Source organism: Phalaenopsis equestris, unplaced genomic scaffold (genome assembly GCF_001263595.1).
Source record: "Phalaenopsis equestris unplaced genomic scaffold, ASM126359v1 Scaffold233416, whole genome shotgun sequence".
Taxonomy (NCBI): domain Eukaryota; kingdom Viridiplantae; phylum Streptophyta; class Magnoliopsida; order Asparagales; family Orchidaceae; genus Phalaenopsis; species Phalaenopsis equestris.
The window spans coordinates 38,338-60,434 of record NW_018251364.1 but is presented as its reverse complement, the minus strand read 5'-3'; the positions used below and the strand labels follow the sequence as shown (position 1 = coordinate 60,434).

The 22,097-nt window shown below is 32.7% G+C and overlaps 1 protein-coding gene across 1 annotated transcript in view; it reads left to right on the top strand.

Annotated features, from left to right (window-relative positions):
• Positions 1-22,097, top strand: part of LOC110038663 (TOM1-like protein 2) — a 99,335-nt gene that overhangs the window by 56,897 nt on the left and 20,341 nt on the right. The window contains exon 9 of the mRNA XM_020743560.1: positions 18,624-18,709. Coding sequence (XP_020599219.1) covers positions 18,624-18,709 — 86 coding nt within the window. The remainder of the gene's footprint in view (positions 1-18,623; positions 18,710-22,097) is intronic.

Here is a 22,097-nt window from a genome sequence, read left to right as displayed (position 1 = left end):
CATGTAAAAACCAATATTTCCTAAAAAACTTCTAACTCCTCATACAGTAGTAGGTAGAGGTAGGTTAGCTATAACTTGAATTTTTGTCGGATTTACTTTCATGCATTTTTTAAAATTTTATCTCAAAGTACAATTTCTTCTGCAATTATGAATTAATATTTTTCCCAGTTTAGTACTAAATTCGTCTTTTTACATCGTTATAAAAGTTTCTCTAAATGATTTAGACATTTCAAATGAAATTCCAAACACAGAAAAATCATTCATAAATACTTCTATCCCTTTTTCAATTAAACTACTTAAAATTGACATCATACACGTTTGAAATGTTTCAGGTGCATTGCATAAACCAAATGGCATTCGTCAAAAAACAAAAGTGCCATAAAGACTAGTAAATGTCGTATTTTCTTGATTCTCAGGAGCAATATGAATTTGATGATAGTCAATATATCTATCTAAAAAATAAAAATATGTGCCCAGCTAGTCTATCTAACATTTTGTCCAAAAAAGATTAAGTGATCATGGTGGCTGAATTTAATTTTCTCTAATCAATGCAGATTCATCATCTAATGGTTGTCTTGTTGATATTAATTCATTATTCTCATTTTTCACAATAGTCACAACCACTTTAAAATTTCTTTCTTAACAACTTCTTTCATCATCGGGTTTAATCTCGTTTCAGGATTGACTTTTGGTTCATGATGTTTTTCCAATAAAATTCTGTGCATACAAATCAAATGACTGATTTCTTTGATATCAGCTAACGTCCATCCAAAAACTTTCTTATGTCTTCTCAAAGTTTTCAATAACTTTTGTTCGTGCTTTAGTTAATTTTGAGGATACGATAACCGTTAATATAGATAAATCTCATAAAAAGACATTTTAAATGTGTAGGAACTGTTTTCATTTGTAGTTCAGGTTTCACAATCAAGGAAATCAAATTCTTGTTATTATCCATAGATTCTAACAGTTTGAATTGTTTATGAACATAATCTAATTCTTGATTTTTCACTTTTTCAGATTTATCTTGAATTATATCCTCATCTTCATACTCCAAATGTTCTTCAGCTTTCTTTTAAAATTTATCTGTGAAATATTCATTGCTTAAATAGTCGTTAATATCTATTTCGAAGCATTCATCATCTCTTTTTTTTTTGTTGGGCATCCCATTGATTTTGCAATATTAAATGTAACTTCTTGATCGCTGACTTTTTGTTAACTCTCATTTTCGCACATTTATCAAAGCTCTTCCAGTGACAAAAAATAGTCTCTCTAAAATGATAGGAAGTTATTTATCTTCCTCCATATCTAACACAATAAAATCTACAGGAAAGGTAAATTTATCGGCTTTTACCAAAACATCTTTTATAACTCATTTATGATATGTAATTGAATGATCAGCTAACTGAAGTGTTACAGTAGTAGGTGAAATTTCTCCTAAATCTAATGTTCTGAAAATCGATAGAGGAATAAGATTAATACTGACTCCTAAATCACATAAAGCATTTCCAAAAAAAAATTTCGCCAATAGCACAAGGAATAATAAAACTACCAGGATCCTTAAATTTCTCAGGAAGTTTTTTTTTGAATTATAGCGCCATACTCCTCACTGAGTGCAACATTCTCATTATCTGTAAACTTTATTTTCCAATTAAGTATATGTCACATAGCTTGACATTTGTTCCAGAGCTTCAACAAATGGACTGTTTATTGTTAATTTCCTCAATATTTTTAAGAATTTTGTAAATTGGTTATATCTATTATACTTCTTCATTCTTTGAGGAAATGAAGGTGGTGATCTTTATATAGTGATTTTCATTGATTTAAGAGGATATTCTAACTCAAGATGAAAATCTTTGCTAGACTTTTCATTTTTCACACCTTTCTCAACTTCAATATATTTTTGATGTTTTGTTTCTTATTCTCTTCCACTTCTTAGTCCAGTAGCCTTGCTTTGCTCTTTATTCCGATGTTTAGGATTAACTTCGACATTACTAGGCAAAGTTCCTAGATGTCTATTGCTAAGTGTAGTAGCAATACATTCCAACTGATTTTCTATGTTTCTAATTGCAGCTCATTGACTTTGTAATTATGCTCACATTTGCAATATTAATTCTTCCATTGACAATTTCTTCTCCTTACTCTGTGAATTGCTATTAAAATCTAGAGGATAATAAGGTTTATAGTTAGAATTTCCCAATGGGCTCGCAGAATTATTCCCTCGTTGCGGATTTACAACATTAGAGTTTTTATTGCTCGAACTGAAATTAGGGCGACTTTTTCCAACCAGGATTTTAATAATTTGAATAAGGATTATTAGTTCGATTGTTTGTTGCATTTAAAGTTTCATATGAAGATTGTGAATCTATCATTTGTCCCAATGAATTTTCTCCAAGCACAGGAGGTGTCTAAGAATAATTCATTTCATATTGATCTATCTTATTTGATATTGCAGCAAATTGAGGAGCCAAAATAGATATTGTATCAGAATCATGAATACTAGCTACTCTTTTTAGAGTTACCCTTTCAGAGGGGCATTGAAAATTATTAATAGTCATATCTTCAATTAAAAAATATGCTTGACATTAATGAACCACAAGAAACATTGTCAATTATAAATCTAAGAGATCCGATCAACCAATTATAAAAGATTCGAATTATTAATCAATCTAGTAACACATGGTGTGGACATTTCGTAAAAAATATGCTTCATAAATTGATTCTCCTTCAAACTGACGAAAAGAAGAGATATCATTACTAAGCTGGAAATATTTAGATAAAAATTTTTGTGATAATTCTCCCTAAGTTCTGATAGATCCAGGTGCTAACAAGTTTAACCACATCTTAGCTTACCCTTTAATGAAAAAGGAAAAATTCTAAGTATAACGACATCATTCGACACTCCATTATATTTAAATGTAGTACAAAATTTTAGGAAACTAGGAAGATGTAGGTTAGGATCTTCAGTCGGTGTTCCCTCAAACTGATTATTTTGTACCATTTGGATAATTGCAGGATTAAACTCAAATGAATTAGCAGCTACAGTAGGGTTTTGTATACTCAAAATGAATTTCATTTGCTTTTAGATTAACATAATATCTTAAAGGTCTCTAATGATATTTATATTCAATTTCTGGATTATTTAAGTTTGTAGCCATTTTGTTCAAATTTTTCGAATTTTTTTATTTTTTTAAATTTTTCTAATAATTCTTTCTAACTCAAAATCATAAGCTATTAAACCTACAGATCTTATACTATGCATACACAAACGCAAGATCTTATACTATGCATACAAAAACGCAATAAACAGTTAAAATAAACAAACACACTGAAATATAAAAAAATTAATTAAACTACAATTTTTTTTTAAGTTTTGCAGTCCAAAAAGGTATTCTAAATTACAAAGTAATTTACCGTTACTTCCTGGTAACGACGCCAAAAACTTGATGCGAGGTTTCTGTGTATTTGCGTTGTAAATATATTTGAAAACTACAAGACACACACGACAACACAATTACTAAATATGCAGATCAATCACAATAAAAATCATTTCACTATAAATAGTTTTATCTTTTAAAATCTTTAAGTTGCCAAACCTTAATAATTAAGCAAATATATGTATCGTTCAAATAATAAAAGACTCTAATGGAGTCTGAAGTATCGATCCCACAGGGAGTTGAAAATTCTTATAGTTATAATGTGAAACAAAATATTCAAGCTATAAAACTTAAGTATTAAAGATAAATCTAAAGTAAATTTAATCTATGATAAATGTAGTGCAGCTAAAATAACTAAGTTAACTGAACTATTTTCTAAACTTCAATGTTAAACTTGCCAAGTTGAAACAAAGTTTTGTAATAAAGAGTTCAAATTTAAAAAGTATCATTCCCCTTTACAATGAGTTTATGGATTGTGAAGTAATTAAAATCATTTAACATTATATATAAAATTGTATTGTGCCAAATATAAGCAATTCTATTATTTACCCTCTGAGAGTGCATAAAGAACATTGACTAATCCAGAGTTTGGTCCTTAAATCCGTGGTTAGGTTGAGAGGATACTGACTCCTACTCCAGAGCTCCCACTTCTCTTTCCCCTGAGGACTAACAATCTCGCTTCAGTTTCCAAGTAACTAAATAAAATTAGGGCTTTTAATCTATCACATTAAAATCTTCAATTCTGCGCCCATTAAAGTATAATTCCCTGTTTATTTGCATGCAACCCCATGAAATAGATTCTCACCCATGAAACTGAATGTAATTCTTACCTTGTTGTAGAAAGCACAGCCATTTCGGATCTTATGTTGCTCAACAAATTTTAATATTTTAATTGATCAAATCGAAAAGTAAATGAAGATCAGAATTCAAATCATCACATTATATTGACATTTAAAACATTTTATGACAAAATTAAATTTTCACAAAACCATATCTCATTGTAGGGAGAGAGATAAAGAAGATTATTTAGAATTCATGAGGAGGATACGACAAAACATAGATTTTATATACAAAAACAAGTTTATAAAATAAAGAAAGGAAAAAAACATAATTTATCTAACACTCATTCTCAAACAAATCCCTTGAAGTTCCCTTTAATTTCTTTACAATCACATTCAATTCTTTATTAGAAATGTAATAAAAAAGAAACCTTTAACATTCCCTCTCCTCTTACAACTCTAAAAGAAAATCCTCTCTAAAAACTAACTCAAGCAACCTTCTTCACACCACCAAACGCCACCAAGACCTCGCACAAGAACTCCTAGACTCCTCTTTTAATTGGGACACCAGCCTTCTCTTCAAAGATTTCAAAAATCCCGCCTTTTTCTCAAGAGACACACCTCTTCATATTAAGAGACAAATCCCTTCATCCAATAGATATATCTCTTCATTCAAGAGCCTTTTCAAAGTGTTTAGATGTATTGAACCATTCCATGGGGCTTTTGAATTACTTGGGGCATTCTAGAACCTCTAAAAAATTGTCAATAACCGCCACAATCCGTCTTAATTCGTCTCTGGAGCCAAAGGCGCTAGTTTGTTCAAGTTCCGTGCTGTTCGCTGGACTCTGGCACTGCTTCTCTATAAAATAGCGCATCTGACGCTAGCTCTCTGTAAAATGACATCTCTAGTGCCATGATGCTGAAAAATTGCATTGACTCTAAATTTATTTTTTTTTTTGCTCTTTTTTGCTCCAAAACCCTAAAATAAATATACTTACAACAAAATATGAAAGTACCCTTTAAAGTGCAATATCACCAAATTTAAACATAAAATATATAATAAAAATTTCACATATTTTTTTGGTGTATCAGCCACCAACCTGCGAGTTCTCCAATAGCTCATTGGGTCGGCAACCAGCTCCAACTGGCCGCCTTGGCCAGCCACCTAACGTCGACATACTCCAATGCCTCAGAATGACAAAAGCACCAAAATATCTTTCACCTCTCTCATTTAAACAGGGGCGTAAATGTAATCATCTCCTCTCTTTATTTCTCTTTAAATAGAGGATCCCTTGACATATATAATTTGGGTCCCTAAGGCTCTCTCTCACCGCTTATGTAGGGAGATCTTTTCCCTTCTCTTCTCACTTGTAATCTTCAAATCATGTGGAATAAAAGGGGCCAAAGAGCTCGGACTCTTCTTCTATCTCTATCTCTCTCTCTCTTTCACCTTCTCTCGAAATTCGGCTCTATTTCTTTGACACGGTCCAAAGAATAGGTTTGGGTTCAACAATATCTAAAGAGATTATTTAAAGCACAATTCTTATTATCACAATTTATTCTTTTATCTTTTTATAGATCCCCTTATGACACGACCCGACCTGAGGTTTAAATTAACCAATACGGGTACATATGGTTGTACAGTGGGAATTAAGTTCAATTTCTATAATTAGCCTTTAACAAATAAAAGAGTATTTAAACAAATTAAATTAAAGTATTATAATAAAATTTACATCATTAAGAGTTGTCTGCATCTCTTATAAACTGTCTCTTCTTAGGTACACTTGATAATTTAGTTTAAAACAACCGTGAGCTAACCAAAACAGTGAATACTTCCTAAACTACATTAATACATTGAAGAAGAAAAGAATATGCATGTTAATTAAGCTTTTAATATATCAATATAAAATATTTAATAGTTTAAGAATCTAATCACTTACCATATTTCATTATATTCAATGAGCTTTACCATATCTATAATATATCTATATTGTTATATATCTGTGCAATCATCAGACGAGCACATTCTAAAAAGTATACCAATTAAAATACTTCAATATTAATTTCCTTTTTCATTTTCATGCATGGACACCTTGGCGTTCTCCCACTAGTATCATAAACGAGAAATTTATAATAGTCAGTCATGCACATACAAGTAGTCAAAATAGACATATCATTCATGTGTTTATCTTCTACCACTCAACAAACATGTCTATTTAAATTTCCTCCAATGAATTTTTTTAAGGGAAATCTTTTGTATTAACTCTTTTTGATCAATCCTAAATTTTCATTTGACATATATTCAAATTTATTTGATGAGCACAAACACTTATAACATTAAAAATCTTAGTATCAACAACAATCTTTAGAAATATATTTATTTCTCTAATTGTATTAATTTTTACAATTTTATCATTCAAACACTTATTAATTATATACATCTATACCATTTTTAGTACGACACTTACCTGAATACAAAATTTTAAAATATAAGCTATCAATCTTATTAGTCTTTTCTCCAGCTCATTTTGTTTCTTGAATGCATAATATATTTATCTTCATATTAGCCATAATATCTATTAATTTTATTATTTATTGTGAGAGTACCTCTATTCCAAATTTCTATCCAAATATTAGTTTCGTCGACTACCTCCTTTCCCCCAATCCATCCATAATATGGTAACACTTCCATAGTTAACATTACACTTGGGCACCAGTGCAGCCACTTTTGCATGTTTTTCAATATTCAGACCATACAACGCGTTGATTCCAAGTGATAGCCTTGTATTGACAAAATTATTTAATGGATTCTTGCCCTAATTTTTTGACAAAATTGTTACGCTAATTGTTGACTGCCTAACGCATCCCTCCACCCTTGCCATTCGGGACTTGGACCTATCAATGACATTGTTTATTTTGGATGGATCACTATTTCAATTAAGTGAATTGGGACTATCAATGTCACTATCTTCTATGTCTTAACTTGGTTCTTTTTTTTTCTAAACATTCCTACAACCAATTATTAATTAGTAAATTAATGAAAGATATGAACCGTGCTACTAAATTTTTTTTCGATTAATAGTAAGTCCCAAGAGATAAACTTGAGAAGGATATTTGACAGCACTTAATGAAAAAATGGCCTCTATATCTTGAATGTTGAAGAAATCCTGAAAGGCAAGTAAAGCGTGATGAGTATGTATCTTCCTTAAATTAAAGTATAATAAGTTGCATTATTTATATCTTGGTCTTTTCAACTTCATGTAACTTACGAAGTTGTTCCCATTTTTATTTATCAATACAAAGCCTGAAACATTCCAATGTGAAACAACCCGGTTATTTTGCAAAGCTCCGTGACCTTTTTATCATCCATATTGGAGGCCATCTGGGGGAACAACTTAGGCGCTAGATGGGTTTGATTTTTGTTGATGAATATACCAGAATTGCATAGATATTTTTAACGAAATACAAATATGAACTTAGCTAAATTGTTAACAAATTTTACTCTTTATCCATACAAAATTTAAAATCAAGTTATATTCTGCAAGATTGACAATTTGAAAGAGTTTTTTCATTTTAAGCTTGGAGGTCATGCCCTTGAATAAGGAATTGTTATCCCAAAGTTCTTGTTTTCACATACCGCACAAAATGAGGTGATGAAATGAAGAATTATTCTAGATGTTGCTTGATTAATTATGATCATTGGCAATATTCTAAATTATTATTTGGGAGAGGCTGCTCATGTTGTTTGTTATATTTTTTTGATTGCATATCATTAGGATTTCTAATGTTCACAACTCTGTCAAAATCTAACTAGAATTTATCCAGGGAATTGCCCAGATCTCCAATATTTCTCTTAAGGTGCTCAATTGCGTTGTTTCTGTGCATATTATTCATGGAAGAAGCAATTTGACTCGGAAGTTGTCAATGATCATAATTAATATAAAATAGAGCCATCTTGCCTGATAGGTTAGAATCAACTAAATCACGAATTGCAGTCAGATGATAATATTTAAATAATTAATTATGTATTTCTGGAAACTTCCAATATAAAATAGAGCCACTATGAAATCTAAAGTATGCCATGCAGAAATCAAAACATCCAAAAATAATATGTTTTTAGACAACATCTTAAACCAATATGTAACTGTTTATCACTACCCTGAAGAAAATAGTTGTAAAAGAAACTACAATGACATCATAACATCATGCCTATTGGTAGTAGATTTTCTTCTACTAGACATATCAATCTACAGTTTCTCTTTTCCTGAAAGAAACTATTAAATTTAATAGTAAGCTTTCACGACTTAGCGATCAATTATAATCTTAATATGTGTTCAATTACAATGCAAATGCTATGCATGAATGTCCAAAAGAAATATAATTAATTATTTTTTAAATATTTATCCTTTTTAATATCTTTAAGAGTCATATCAAGATTACCGTTATACTTGAAAATATCCTCAAAATTGTATTTGTAGATTTCTTAAAAGATTTTCACCCGACGCACACTTTTGCTAATTCTTTTATCGTGCATGGATACATCGCATCCTCTACTAGTACCATTTAGTGTAATCCTGTATGACTTGAACTTTTGCATTTCATTTCTCTTAATTACTCATTTTCCAGGTCATTGAAATCACCGTTTTCCCTTTTCAGATTTTACTTCATTCATTCTAGTAATTATTTCATTCACAATATGTCTCAAACTATAAAATCAGGTATATGAAGCAACAATACAGCTATTCATTAATAAATATTTAATTTAATACGCATAAGAAAATAATTACTCATATTATTTTGTTTGTTTATCTCATCGATTCCATATCTTCAGATCTTGTAGAATCAAATGTTATCCATCATTAATTGTTTTTATAAATTAATATTTAATTCATATTCATTCTAAATTAAGTAAGTTAAATTATTAAATTTGAGCTAAAACATACCTTTTTTTCATAATGATTCACCCCTCGATCTTGAAATTGTATCTCCCTTAATTACATGTTGAATTCAAATACGTCTATTATTAACACTTAAATTATAAACACACACATATTTTTTTTTTGCCAAAATAAAACTTCATTGATAGGAAGAAGATAGAAAGATTTTATTGAGCGGGTGCTAAGAACCCACTCACAAGGCATACAAGACTCGAAAGATAACCCAAAAATACAAATATATCTAAAAAAAAAAAAACTAGACAAATTCTCCATAAAGATAAAAATGATCTGCGGGCTTCTTGAGAGGAGGCTTCATGTTTGGGACAGAAATCAACTAGTGAGCTTAATCATGATGAGTGGGCTTTCTTCTCTCCCTAGTTCTAAAGAGGGAGTCGAGCACCAAATTGTGATGAAGGCTTCCACCCGAAACTAGCAAAACATCCTCTTATAAATTCCAGAGTTCCTTTAGTCTTTTTTTCTTCTTCCTGCCTTTGTAAACTTGTCAATCATCTTCCGAGGGTTGTCCCAAATTATCACTGAGTTGTTCATTAAAGGGATCAGCTTCTACATGTTGCAAACCTTGAATTTGGCACTCCGTCAAGGTATGAGGGCCCTCAACATCACCAATAATTGTTTTCATAACGTATGGAGCATTATCCGACATCAAAATGTAGACACTAAAATGAAAGTATCCTCATTTTCAGCAACATGAGGGGGCTGAGGTAGTGAGAGGTGCTCCTCTGGGGCAAAATCAGTGGCAATATCCTCTTTAGCTGCCGTTTCCACCATTTCAGCAGGTGAAATAAGTGCTTCTTGAGTGGTTAGGTGAGACACTTGAGGTTGGGGTTTCAAATTAGGATGGAGCCTGAAATTGGAGCGTGAAACGTTTTTCAAGTTTGTAAAAACATCTTACAATGGGTGCAATAGTATGGTCTTTGTTCCATGACAACCTGTTGCCAGTACCTATTATGTATGTCAGGTAAAGTGATATCTCTCTCCACAAGGATCCTGACAACAGAAGACCTGGTGAGATTAAGAGTGGGTACATCTAATTTCAATGGTCTCCCAATCATGACCCCAATGGAATAAATGACCTGATGGTTCAAAAGATGCAACTTAAGCCCAGATAACTTAAACCATATTGGTACCGTAGGTGGTTCTTGGTTATGATCAAATTCAGGAGAGCTGTTGAGCAACTTCATAGTTTTTTCTCCAATGGTGAGGAATTTCCATGAAAAAATCTTAGCATAGTCTTCTTTTGTTGTCAAATATACATCACATATCTCCCATCAAAGAGATCCACTTTTCATTGTCCTACAAGTTTGAGATCCTCAGAAGCTTTGCGAATAATCTCCATTTTGGGATGCCCCACCTGAAATTTCCCAATGAGTGTAAATTTATATTTCTCAACCAGAGTAGAGAGTTCGAGGTCTGAAAAAATAAGAGTGGCTTTACCACCCTTCCTAGAAGACCTCTTAACAAACGGATAGTTGAATTTCCCTTCAAGGTAATCATGATAGATCTGAGGAAATACCACATGCTCGACAGCCTTCTCAGAGTCTAGACCTTTACCAAGCGCCTCAACAAAAGATTTTTTGCTTAGGTATTGATTCAAGCGAGGAACAATAGCCATCGATGCAGAAGACAAAAAATGGAGAAAGGATGCTGCAGGGGGAAGCGTTGTCAAATAGAGGAGCTGTTGTGCTGAAGAAGAGGATGAAGAAGCTGACTGGGGGTGCAATCTACGTCGAAGCCGATGAAACCGTGCATGCGGCTTTTGCGATGATGGAAGTCTTAACCTGCTCAGACGAGTCGGGATCCAAGGAGAGGAAGAAGGCAAGGCTTTGTGAAGCCAAAGCTTCGTGCGTGAGCTAGGTTGGCGAAGAACCTGATACGACGTTCCACTTCCCTTCTAGCAAAACAAGGCTTATATATATATATATATATGTGTGTGTGTGTGAATTTGTAGAATATAATGGTGTCGGCAGCGGCAGCAGGCTGCTAGGGTTTTGCCTGATTGCGACTCCTGACGGTGAATCTATTGGCTTCTCTCTTCTCTCCGTCGTCTCCTATAGTCGACGATGTTTTCAGGTAAACGCAGCTCTCAGTCGACAATGCTCAAGTCGAAGACGATCGCTCGCTGTCGTCTCTCGTAGTTAACGACGATTCCTCCAGTCTGACTCCCATAGACCACAACGCTATCTCCTTCTTGCAGTCATATCATGTAGTTGACGCAACTTCTCTCCTTCGCAGTCGTTTCCTCGCTCGCTCTAAACGATGCGACTATTTGCTCTCCTGCCCGATAGACAGTTTTCCGAAAGGCGTGCTCCCCTCCTTGCGGCTCGCCAAGCCGCTTTTTTCTTACCGTGGCCATCTTATCGGTGGAAATAGCCTCGACACTCTGTTCCTATGCAACTGCCCTTACCTGCGACTTTCCTATTCCTGCTCGTGCCCCTCTTTTAGGCCCAGAGCCTGGTTTTGGTATCGGTAAGTTTTGCAATGTTTTACAATCCTTCCACCAGACTCTTGAAGGTGGTGGTGATCATACTTTCATTAAAAAACTTGGTAGAAAAAATGAGAAGCATCTCACTGAAGTTGAAACTAGTACTCTTGTCTTTTCTTGGCGTTTTGCTCTAGTGGGGAAATTCTTTTATGGTCACTCAAAACTTGAGATCATTCGGAAATATTTTGATGCTATAAAGCTATTGAGCAGTTGAAATATTGGCTTACTTGATGACAGACATATACTTATTCAGTTATCTCACGATACATATTACTCTTGTATTTTTTCTCCTAAAGTTATCAAGATGTACAACCGTTTCATGAAAATTCTGAAGTGGACTGTCGATTTTGATCCAAAAGCGGAGTTCCTTGTCATTCCTGTTTGGATAAATTTTCTGGGGTTAAAACTATCTGTTCAACTTGAAAATTCTCTACTCCTTAGCAACTTCTTATGGTAAGCCTCTCAAGGTTGAGTCCTACGCTAGCTGTCATCAGACCTTTTATGACTTTTGTGTTAGTTGAGAGAGATATCCTCAACTAGCTCCGGATAAGTTATGGATTGGAATTACTCATAACGGTTATTGACAAAAGGTTGAAATAAAACTACCCTCCTTATTGCTCTCATTGTTGTATGTTTGGCCACAGTTCTACTCTCTGCTATCGCTTGCATCCTCATCTAAGGCCGATAATTACTAAAGATCAGCAACCTGTTCAAAAATCTTTTCATACTGGATTAGGGTTTGACGTCTTGCCACCTACCATCCCTGTTGAGAAGGTGCAGCTCGACTCTCCTTCCAATACCGTAGCTCTTGATGAAGAACACCATAACCAACCTATTCTACCCCTGGATGCTCCTGCTTTTGAACAATCTATCCTAGCTGCTCTTTTTGAGCATGTTACTTTAGAGCTCCATGAAGCATCTCCCCATACTACAAGTACAGATTCAAACGTGTCTATACCACTGTTGTTATTGAAGAAGGCTCACTTACATGCCAAGACACATGAGGCTGCTCCTTTGATCCAATAAAAGATCAGCTGGTATAACAAGTAGTTGCTTCTAATGTTGAACAACTGGATTAGGGGTTGATGTTTTGCCACCTACCATCCCTGCTGAGAAGGTGCAGCCCGACTTTCCCAATACCGCAGCTCCTGATGAAGAACACCATACCTAATCTGTTCCACCCCTGGATGCTCCTGCTTTTGAACAATCTATCCCAACTGCTTGTTTGGAGCATGGTACTTTGGAGTCCCATGAAGCATCTCTCCATACTACAAGTATAGATCCAAATGTGTCTATACCACTCACTGTTATTGAAGAAGACTCACTTACATGCCAAGACACACGAGACTGCTCCTTTGATCCAATAAAAGATCAGTTGATACAACAAATAGTTGCTTTTAATGTTTAACAACCTACACATGTCCAGCACATTTTAGACGAATCCACTGATCAGGTGAGCCAGTCTTCGGATGAGGAATGACGGTTCTATTTTAGGAGGAAGAAGAAGAAGAATGGAGGCCGATACATTGGTTACTATTGGACGATACATTGGTTACTATTGTTAGCTGGTTACTATTGACAATGACATTCATCTTACCAATTTGTCAGCTGGTTACATCAGGAACTTATTGGACGATACATTGTTTACTATTGGCAATGACACTCATATTACCAATTTGTTAGCTGGTTCCTTTCCTAGAACTAGAGTTTGAGACAGAGACATTTGGGTCGTTCTCTAGCTACCTTATACTACGTGTCTGGACACTTTTGGTTTTTTGGGGCTCTCATGTATTTTTCTGTATTTTTTCTGTTTTGGAACCATTTGCATGTGGTGTTTATTGTGTGGGCAGGGTGTCATGCTTGGATTTTCTCCCTCTCTCTCTCTCTATATATATATCTATATATATATATATCTATATATAATATTTATTTATTTATATAACTCTTAGTTAAATTAGAATAAAAACATAATTTTTACCATTTTGTTTGCTCGGTTGTCAAACCCACGTGCAAGCTCAGCATGGAGCCTTCTTGTTTCATACTGCTCACGAACCTTCTTCTTCCCCCAAGTGCGGTCTGCTTCTCTGTTTGCACGAGGCTTACCTCGGACTTTGGCTTTCTTTCCCACATTAAGTCATCTTCCTTAAAATTGATAGAGTTCTTGCACATGTTAACTTGCCTCTAATTACTGATATCCTGTTTTGGCAAATTCTTTCCTCACTTGCTCATTTAAATTCTGATTCTCTTAAACTCTGATCTTGGCATCAATACTACGCTTAATAGCTGTGAGTATAGGCACTAACTCCAAATTGATGAGAGGATTTCATCCACATGCAATCTCAAAGGATTATGACCTATGAATTGGCTAGTGGAACTGTTATAGGCAAACTCGACCTTATGAAAAAAGTAAGTACGATTGCCTGATGTTATTCTCTACCAAAATTTATAAAAACTTTTCAAACTCTAATTCTCGACCTTTATCTGTTCATTAGTTTGGGGATTAGTTTTTGAGCTGAATTGAAGCTTCGTACTTAGCTCATTCAATAGTATTGCAAAAATAGCTTAGAAACATACCTCCCATTTTGAAGTGACGATCCTAGGCATACCATGAAAATGGATTATCTCTTTAAAGTATAAATTTGCAATGCATAAGGCGTCCGCCGTCTTATAGCAATACACAAAATGGGCAATTTTGGAGAAGTCTATTACGAACAAAGTGCTTACCCCGTTGAGCCTGTGGAAGGCTTACATTGAAGTCCATTCTTATATCCACTCATGATGACTCTAGAATAGGGTGGGGAGTGTATGGATCCATATCTTGCCCTCATGTCCTGTGTATGTCACATTCTTATTGTTGAATGTGCCTCCAACAACATATTTTTGATGAGGTTGATTCCACATATTTGGAATAGAAGTTTTGCTTTATGTTGTTGAATATTGAAATTAATCTAATTAAAAAGATGAGAATGGAGCTCTATCAAAGTCAAAATCCAATATAATGTAATGTAATGACTATCATTTTATATTATCAGAAAATATTTTCTATAATTAATTAAATTATTTTGTGGCTGCAATTTTTTTCATTTCCTTTATTTTACTCAGGCGAGCAATTTTTTTTTATGTTGCAGACAAGATTAAAAAGAATTGTCTTAAATGGTTTGTTCACATATAACATTGACAATATGATGATCCAGTTAGGAGAGTAAAGGCTTTAGATTCAACTTACGAAAGGTAGAGGTAGGCTTTAAAATTCATGGGCATGTTGTATAAAAATGATTTTAATTTATTAGAATTAAATGAAAATATAACACTCAATATGACACAATGGAAAAAAAAGATTCATATAGCCGACTCCACTTAGTAGGATAAAAGCTTCTTCTTGTTGTTTTTGTTGTTGTTGTTGAGTACCAACAAAGGCTTCTAGGCTATTGAGCATTTGACAACAGTATTTTTCTTTTTTTGTTTTTTTTGCATGGCCGTTTTAATGATAGTGATATTGGCTGATGATTAGCAATATCATATATGGTAAAATTGCATATTTTTGTACATAGTTCCTTTTTTCCAAATTTTAAGGCTTTTTTATTTCAAATTTTTTTATTATAACTGCCATATATTTCAACAGATCTCTTTTAGATTAGAACTACTATGCGCAAAATTATGCACTAATTTATCTGATTTTGAATAATTTCTGTAAGTATTTTATAATTAATACAATGTCATACAAGGATATTGCTAATCTAGGTGTAAGCTTATTATGATTGAGGTCTCTATAGTCATTACACAGTAATTCTAATATTAGTCAATGCTCTATTAGCTATATTTTAAATAATTTTAATGTGACTCTGACTTATAGTTCTTTTTTATTTAGTATACACCAAACCAATTGTTGTGGAACTCGATGTTAAGCTTTCTCAATATAAATAGAAAATAATATGCATATTCTTCTTTTGCACTCTTTATTCTTTTTTAAAAATCACTTCAGCACAAAATTTCACCCATCGTTGATAATCTTACTTAGAATAAAATTGATTCTCCAATACCAAATTTTTCTTAATTTTATCTATTATGCTATTCCACAACTTTATTGTATTATTTACCAGTTTAAAACTCTATAATTATCATGAAGACATCTTTTGTTCTTAAGTATTTGTATCAAAATGGTGCTTCTTTAGTAATTTGGCATTCTTTTTAACTCCATTGAAAGGAACTGCTGATTAAATATATCTAATATCTCATATAATTTTTTAACTCTCTTTAGATATCTCTCATATATCTAAAAATTGTTTTTATACATCTTTATAGCAAACTTGTTCTTATACATGTTTATATCAAAAGATAAGGAATACTGTACTGTTCCAATATATGTTTTTCCTAAAGATTTGTTCTCGAAATATTATTTTTTTTCTTCCCTTGTTATCTTTATCTTAACTTAGTTTTATTTTAATCACCGTTATTGTATTTAACCAAAAGTCTTTAGATCTCCATCTTTTGTTAAAAATGTTTTTATATATCTATTCTTAATGTTTTACCTAATATATAAATCAATCAAAGTTGTAAGTGTTGCCATTCTCATTATTCTTTTAGCAGGACTTGTAGTTTTCTTGATTTCATTGTAAGCCCTCATATATATATATATATTTCAATCTTTAGTTTTCTTTTTGCCTTTATAAGCTTTTGCGCCTATTCATGAAATGTTCTTACCAATGCATGAGCTATTACTAGAGTCACAAGACTTTGTTATAAATCTATTTAATAGAACTAGCAATCTTATTCTATATTATATGTTCGAGAAATTACATACGTACCACCATATATCCAACTACTATATGTTGTGGTCGAATATTCTTCACCTTCAAATCATTGTAAAAATATATTATTTTCCTTTATTTTAAATAAAAAGAAATCATTTAGTTAATTGTTGGATCCACTTTCAATAGAAACTAGGTGATTCTCTTTTTTATTTTTTTAGAATATATGTTTACTTTTTGTAATGTTATTATGCTACTGCACCAGTCATTTTGTTTTTATCATTTCTTATCCGACATGAATCCTTTAAAATACTTATCGCCAGAACCTATGTCTATGTTTTATTTGCCTCCAATGATTATCATTTTGTCCCAGATTTATACTGTAGTATTTCATATTTTTTCTCAAAACTAATTTTTCAAACTATCACCTAATCTAATTTGTGGAGCACAAGCATTGATAATATTTATAGGATCTTTAATGATAAACTTACTATTATCACTCTATCACTAACCTATTTGGATTGAGCAATTTTATGTTTTAACTTTCTATTTTTTACTATTGTCACCCCATTCCTATTATTAACCCTCCAAACTAACCCTCCAAACGTGAAACATAATTTATAGCATTTCTCAATTTTCTTGATTCCTCTTTCTTTTTAGGTTTTGGCAAACAACCAGTACTGATAAATTTTTTTTTTGATATTTGACTCCACTAATTCAGTTATCTTCCCTCAACTAATCATCTTTTCTTCTCATTTGAAGTATCAAATTTTCACTTCAAAAATCTATTCTTAATTTTATGCTTGGTCTACCATTTCTTCATCATAGTTAAGCTGTTACAATACCTACTGGTGACATCCTAGACAACCCTTACCTAATTCTCACATAAATTTACTGTTTAAGATTTTGCACAAAGTGTTGCCTTTTTTTTTTTGACAATTGCGTAAAATTACGGAGTAATGCTTTTTTGTGATAATTTAGCATTAACAAAGTTTAAGTTTAGAATTATTTTATTGATTTTGTTTTAAAATTTATGGTTAATCAAATTATAATTTGGAACTTTCTCATCCAAACCTTGAATTAATAAAATGGTTCTTTTTGATGAGATATTTATCTCCATAACTTTTCATTTTCCTATTTAATTTTTAATTGAGAATAGCAATTGATTTTATTAAGCTTAAAGTTATAATCCAAAAAGACCAGTTGCTTTATTGATTATATTACATTTTGTGGGAAAAGGAATATGTCAATATGAATTGATTTTTAGAAGTTTGAATATACCTATTTTACTAATTGAAACATAATGCCAATCATTGAGCTATTTAGTGTCCTAGCATGCGATAGATCTTTTCCATTGCGTTTTGCTTGTGGTAAAGACAATTGAAAAGATTACCCGTTGTTTCTTTTGTTTGTCTTTCTTAGTGAAAGTGACTTAGGGCTCGTTTGGGGCAGCTTATTTGGTGCTCGTTTGGGACAACTTATTTGGTGCGGTGGCGTTTTAAAAACGCATCCTGTCTGTTTGGGTAAACTGTGTTTTGACAGCTTGTGGGTTTTCAAAATGTTGAAAACAACATTTTCACGCCGCACCTATCTAGGTGCAGTGACAGCTTTCTGGCTGCGGTCAGTCTTTTCCAGAAAATAAAAATTTGTAATAGCCACCGCACCTAGCTTATCAGCAGATATTCAATAAGCTACAGCTGCCCCAGACCCTTACTATCCATTGGAGTCTTACTCTTCAGTAATCATATCAAGGGAGAATTGTATACCATTTTACTTCTTTAGTTACTGTGAAGTTGCTTCTTTTCTGTTGTAGTGGGTAGGCTATATCAAATGATGAATATTAACAAAGTATTATTTTTTTCCCGAGATTTTATTCCCTACATTGAATTATAAAATATATGTTTAGAAGATATAAATTTGTGCTCTTCATTTGTTTATTTATGTTTATTTATCTGACTTACGGTGTTGATTATTATTTGGTAATGCACTGATATTTTTATTATGTGAGCTAATGAAAATATTTTTAATTGCTTATGAGACTTCCTTTGTGATTATCTACTGCTCTCTCTCTCTCTCTCTTTCTCCCTCCATTTTTTCTCAGTGAAACTAATTATTTGCTTCATGACATCTTTTTCAAGACCATTTTACTTGTGCGCTAGGCTTTCTTGACCAGCACACTGTTTTTACTTGTACCTGATACTAAAAAGCTCTAAGATTTCCAGGGGGCTGCTGATGAGTTCATTTTGGATCTTGTTGAGCAGTGTTCTTTTCAGAAGCAGCGAGTCATGCATCTTGTGATGACCTGCCAGTAAGAAGTCACGATAGCTTTTCTTGTAACTACATGCTTTAGAATTTGGCTAATGCAACATGATGTGGTCATTCAGTTACCTTTTTCCAACAGATTTACCAAATATTTCTTGGAACTAAGGTCGTAAGAATTCTTAATTTTATTGTTTTGTTATCCTATTGAATTTGACAAATTTAAACTGTAAGTTGAACTCCATAATTCATTCTCTTAGCAGAATGCATGTAGCAAACTGATATGTGATGCATTTTGTTAATCCTGACTAGTCTCTATCTCTCATTGATAAAAAGCATTCGTAGGCAGAAATATCTTGTGGCTCCATCAATCGGATTAGAAATAATAAATAGTCATCGAATAAGAAAAGTTCTCATTGTATGAAACTTGAAGCTGGAATCATTTTGTTAAAGTCTAACAGGTTAAAATTTGCAAAAATGGATTAAATACTGAATTGAACCATCATTTTCATAGATTTTCATTTTACTTATTTGACTGTTCTAAAGAATTTTAAAATGGCAATGGTACCTGATTAATGCAGGTCAATTATATGTGGGAATGATTTTTCTATTTAAATTCATAGGTGATAGTGCTCAATGGAATGCCTTCAACACCGGCGGGTCAAAAAGGAGAGCGTACGATTTTCGATGAGCCAAACTAGTAAAGAAAAGGGTTAAATGGGTATTCCTTAGATTCCTTAGAATTATAGACTCAAAAGATTGGTTCGTACTATCAGCATTGCATGCATGAAAATCAACCAAACTCGATCAATCGTGATGGTTCCACATGGGGTTTACTCTAACACCGACTAATTCTGAAAAAAGAAAAGAGTATGATTTTTGATGAGTCGACTTAAAACAAGAGTTATCCTTGTTATGATCTATTGAGTCAAATGATTGACTTTGAAATTACCCTGACTAACTTGAAGTCAATCAAAACCAGACCACATCGTGATGGTTCGACGAAGGGTTTCTTCCTACATCGGTGGATCCAAAGCTCAGAAGGAACTGTGGAAAGTCTAAACAACATTAGACTAGGTCCCAGAATTTTTACCTTAATGACACAAAGGATTCAAAACACCTGATCATGCTTATACTAGAAAGCTCCAGGCATCACATCTAGCTAAAGAGGTGCACAGGGTGTTTAGTCCAAGATGAAAATCCACACAGAAATATCCAAAGCATGGGAACTAATTAAAAAATACTCATTAAACTTGAATACATTATGATGAAAAGCATACAACCTACAATCTCCCTAAGAGGTAAATAAGGTGATTAGATTGAGATAGAACCTCATACATGAACTTTACATCTATCCAAAAGCTAATCAAAGATGATTAGATCAGAATGGAAAGCGCACGACTAACATCCAAACTGAGACCTAATTAAAATAAGATATTAACTGTTTTAACTTTAAAAAGTTTGTTTTAAAAGATTTTGAAGATTTCATTTCAAAGTGATTAGATCGGAATGAAAAACGCTGAGCTGACATCTAAACAAAGAGCTATTCAAAGAAAGATATTCACTTAAATACATTAGGATGGAAGGCAGACGGTTGACATCCATCCTAAAAGATAAACAAGACGATTATATTGGAATGGAATACACACTAAATTTAGATCCAAACGATGGCTAATCAAAGACACTTTTTGATCAAAATTAAAAATGAAATCTTTTTCAAGTAAATGGCATAGAGGGTTAGCAATTTTTGAAAAATCTTTAATATACCACCTGTAGAATTCAACATGTCCTAAAAAATTCCTAATTTTCTTCACACTTGGTGGGTAAGGTAAATTAGCGATCACTTGAATTTTTACAGGGTCTACTTTCATACTATTTTCTGAAATTTAATGTCCCAAATCTATTCCTCTTGCTACCATAAATTGACATTTTTCTCATTTAAGGACTAAATTAATTTCTTCACAACGCTTAAGAACTTTCGATAAATTTTTGAAACATGATTCAAATGAAGTTTCTAACACTGAAATATCATTCATAAAAACTTCAATCTCTTTTTCAATTAAATTATAAAAAATAGTCATCATACATCTTTGAAATAGAGTAGGTGCATTACATAAATCAAAGGACATTCTTCTAAAAACAAATGTACTATAAGAACTGGTAAAAATTGTTGTCTTTTGATCGTCAGGAGCTATTTGCATTTGGTGATAACCGGTATATCTATCCAGAAAATAGAAGTATTTATGCCCAGCTAGTCTATCCAACACTTGATCTAGAAAGGGTAGTGAAAAATGATCTTTCCTAGTGGCGAGACTTAATTTTCTATAATCAATATATATTCGACATCCTGTGACTTGTCTTATTAGTATTAACTAACTGATTATGTTCATTTAAAGTCACAGTAACTCATTATTTCTTAGGAACGCAGTGAATTAGACTAACCCATGCACTATCTGAAATAGAGTAGATAATTCCAGCATCTAACAACTTTAAATTTTTTTTTTTAACAACTTTTTTTAACAACTTCTTTCATGATATGATTCAATCTCCTTTGAGGATCAGCCCTAGGGTTGCAATTCTCTTTCATATGAATTTATGCATACAAATTAAAGGACTGATTTCTTTTATATCAGCAATTGTCTATCTAAAGGCTTTATTGTAACTCTTTTGTAGTTTTCATCAAATTCTCTTCTTTTTTTGTAGTTAATTTTGAGGAAATTATAACAGGTAATGTTGAGGAATCATCTAGAAAGATGTACTTCAAATATTCAGTAAGTAACTTCAACTCAAGCTCAGGAGGTTTTTTAATTGATGGACAAAAAAGTTTATCTTTTTTTGTCGTGTCCAAAAGTTCAAAATTTTCTCGAACATAATTTTAATCTTATATAAATCTTCATGTTGATCTAATTCCACTTCTTGCTCGTGTTATAACTTTTTCATTTCAGATTTCTCTTCATAAGTTGCTTAGAAATGACATTCACTTAAATATCTTATCACATTCATTTTATAGCATTCAAATATCTTATCACATTCAAACATTGTCGTTGCCGGTCCCAAGCCTGGATGCGAAAAGTGGAGGGTTGCGTTAGGTAGTCGACAACCAGCATAAAACTTGTCGAAAAAATCATGACATGAATCCTTTTGATCATTGTGTAAGTGCTAGGGCGTTCCCTGGAAGCGACGCGCTGTATAGCCTGAATACAGTAAAAAAGTGTGCAAGGGCCGCTACACCGACACTCGGGTGTAGTGTTAAAAAAGCAAAAGTTCCCACATTACGGGCGAATGTGGGTAAAGAAGTTAGTCCATGAAACTAATGAAACTAATATTATGATAGGATCTTGGAATATAGGTACTCTCAATGGTAAATTAATAGAATTAGTTGATATTATGATTCATAGGAAAATTAATACCTTATGTATTCAAGAAACTAAGTGGGT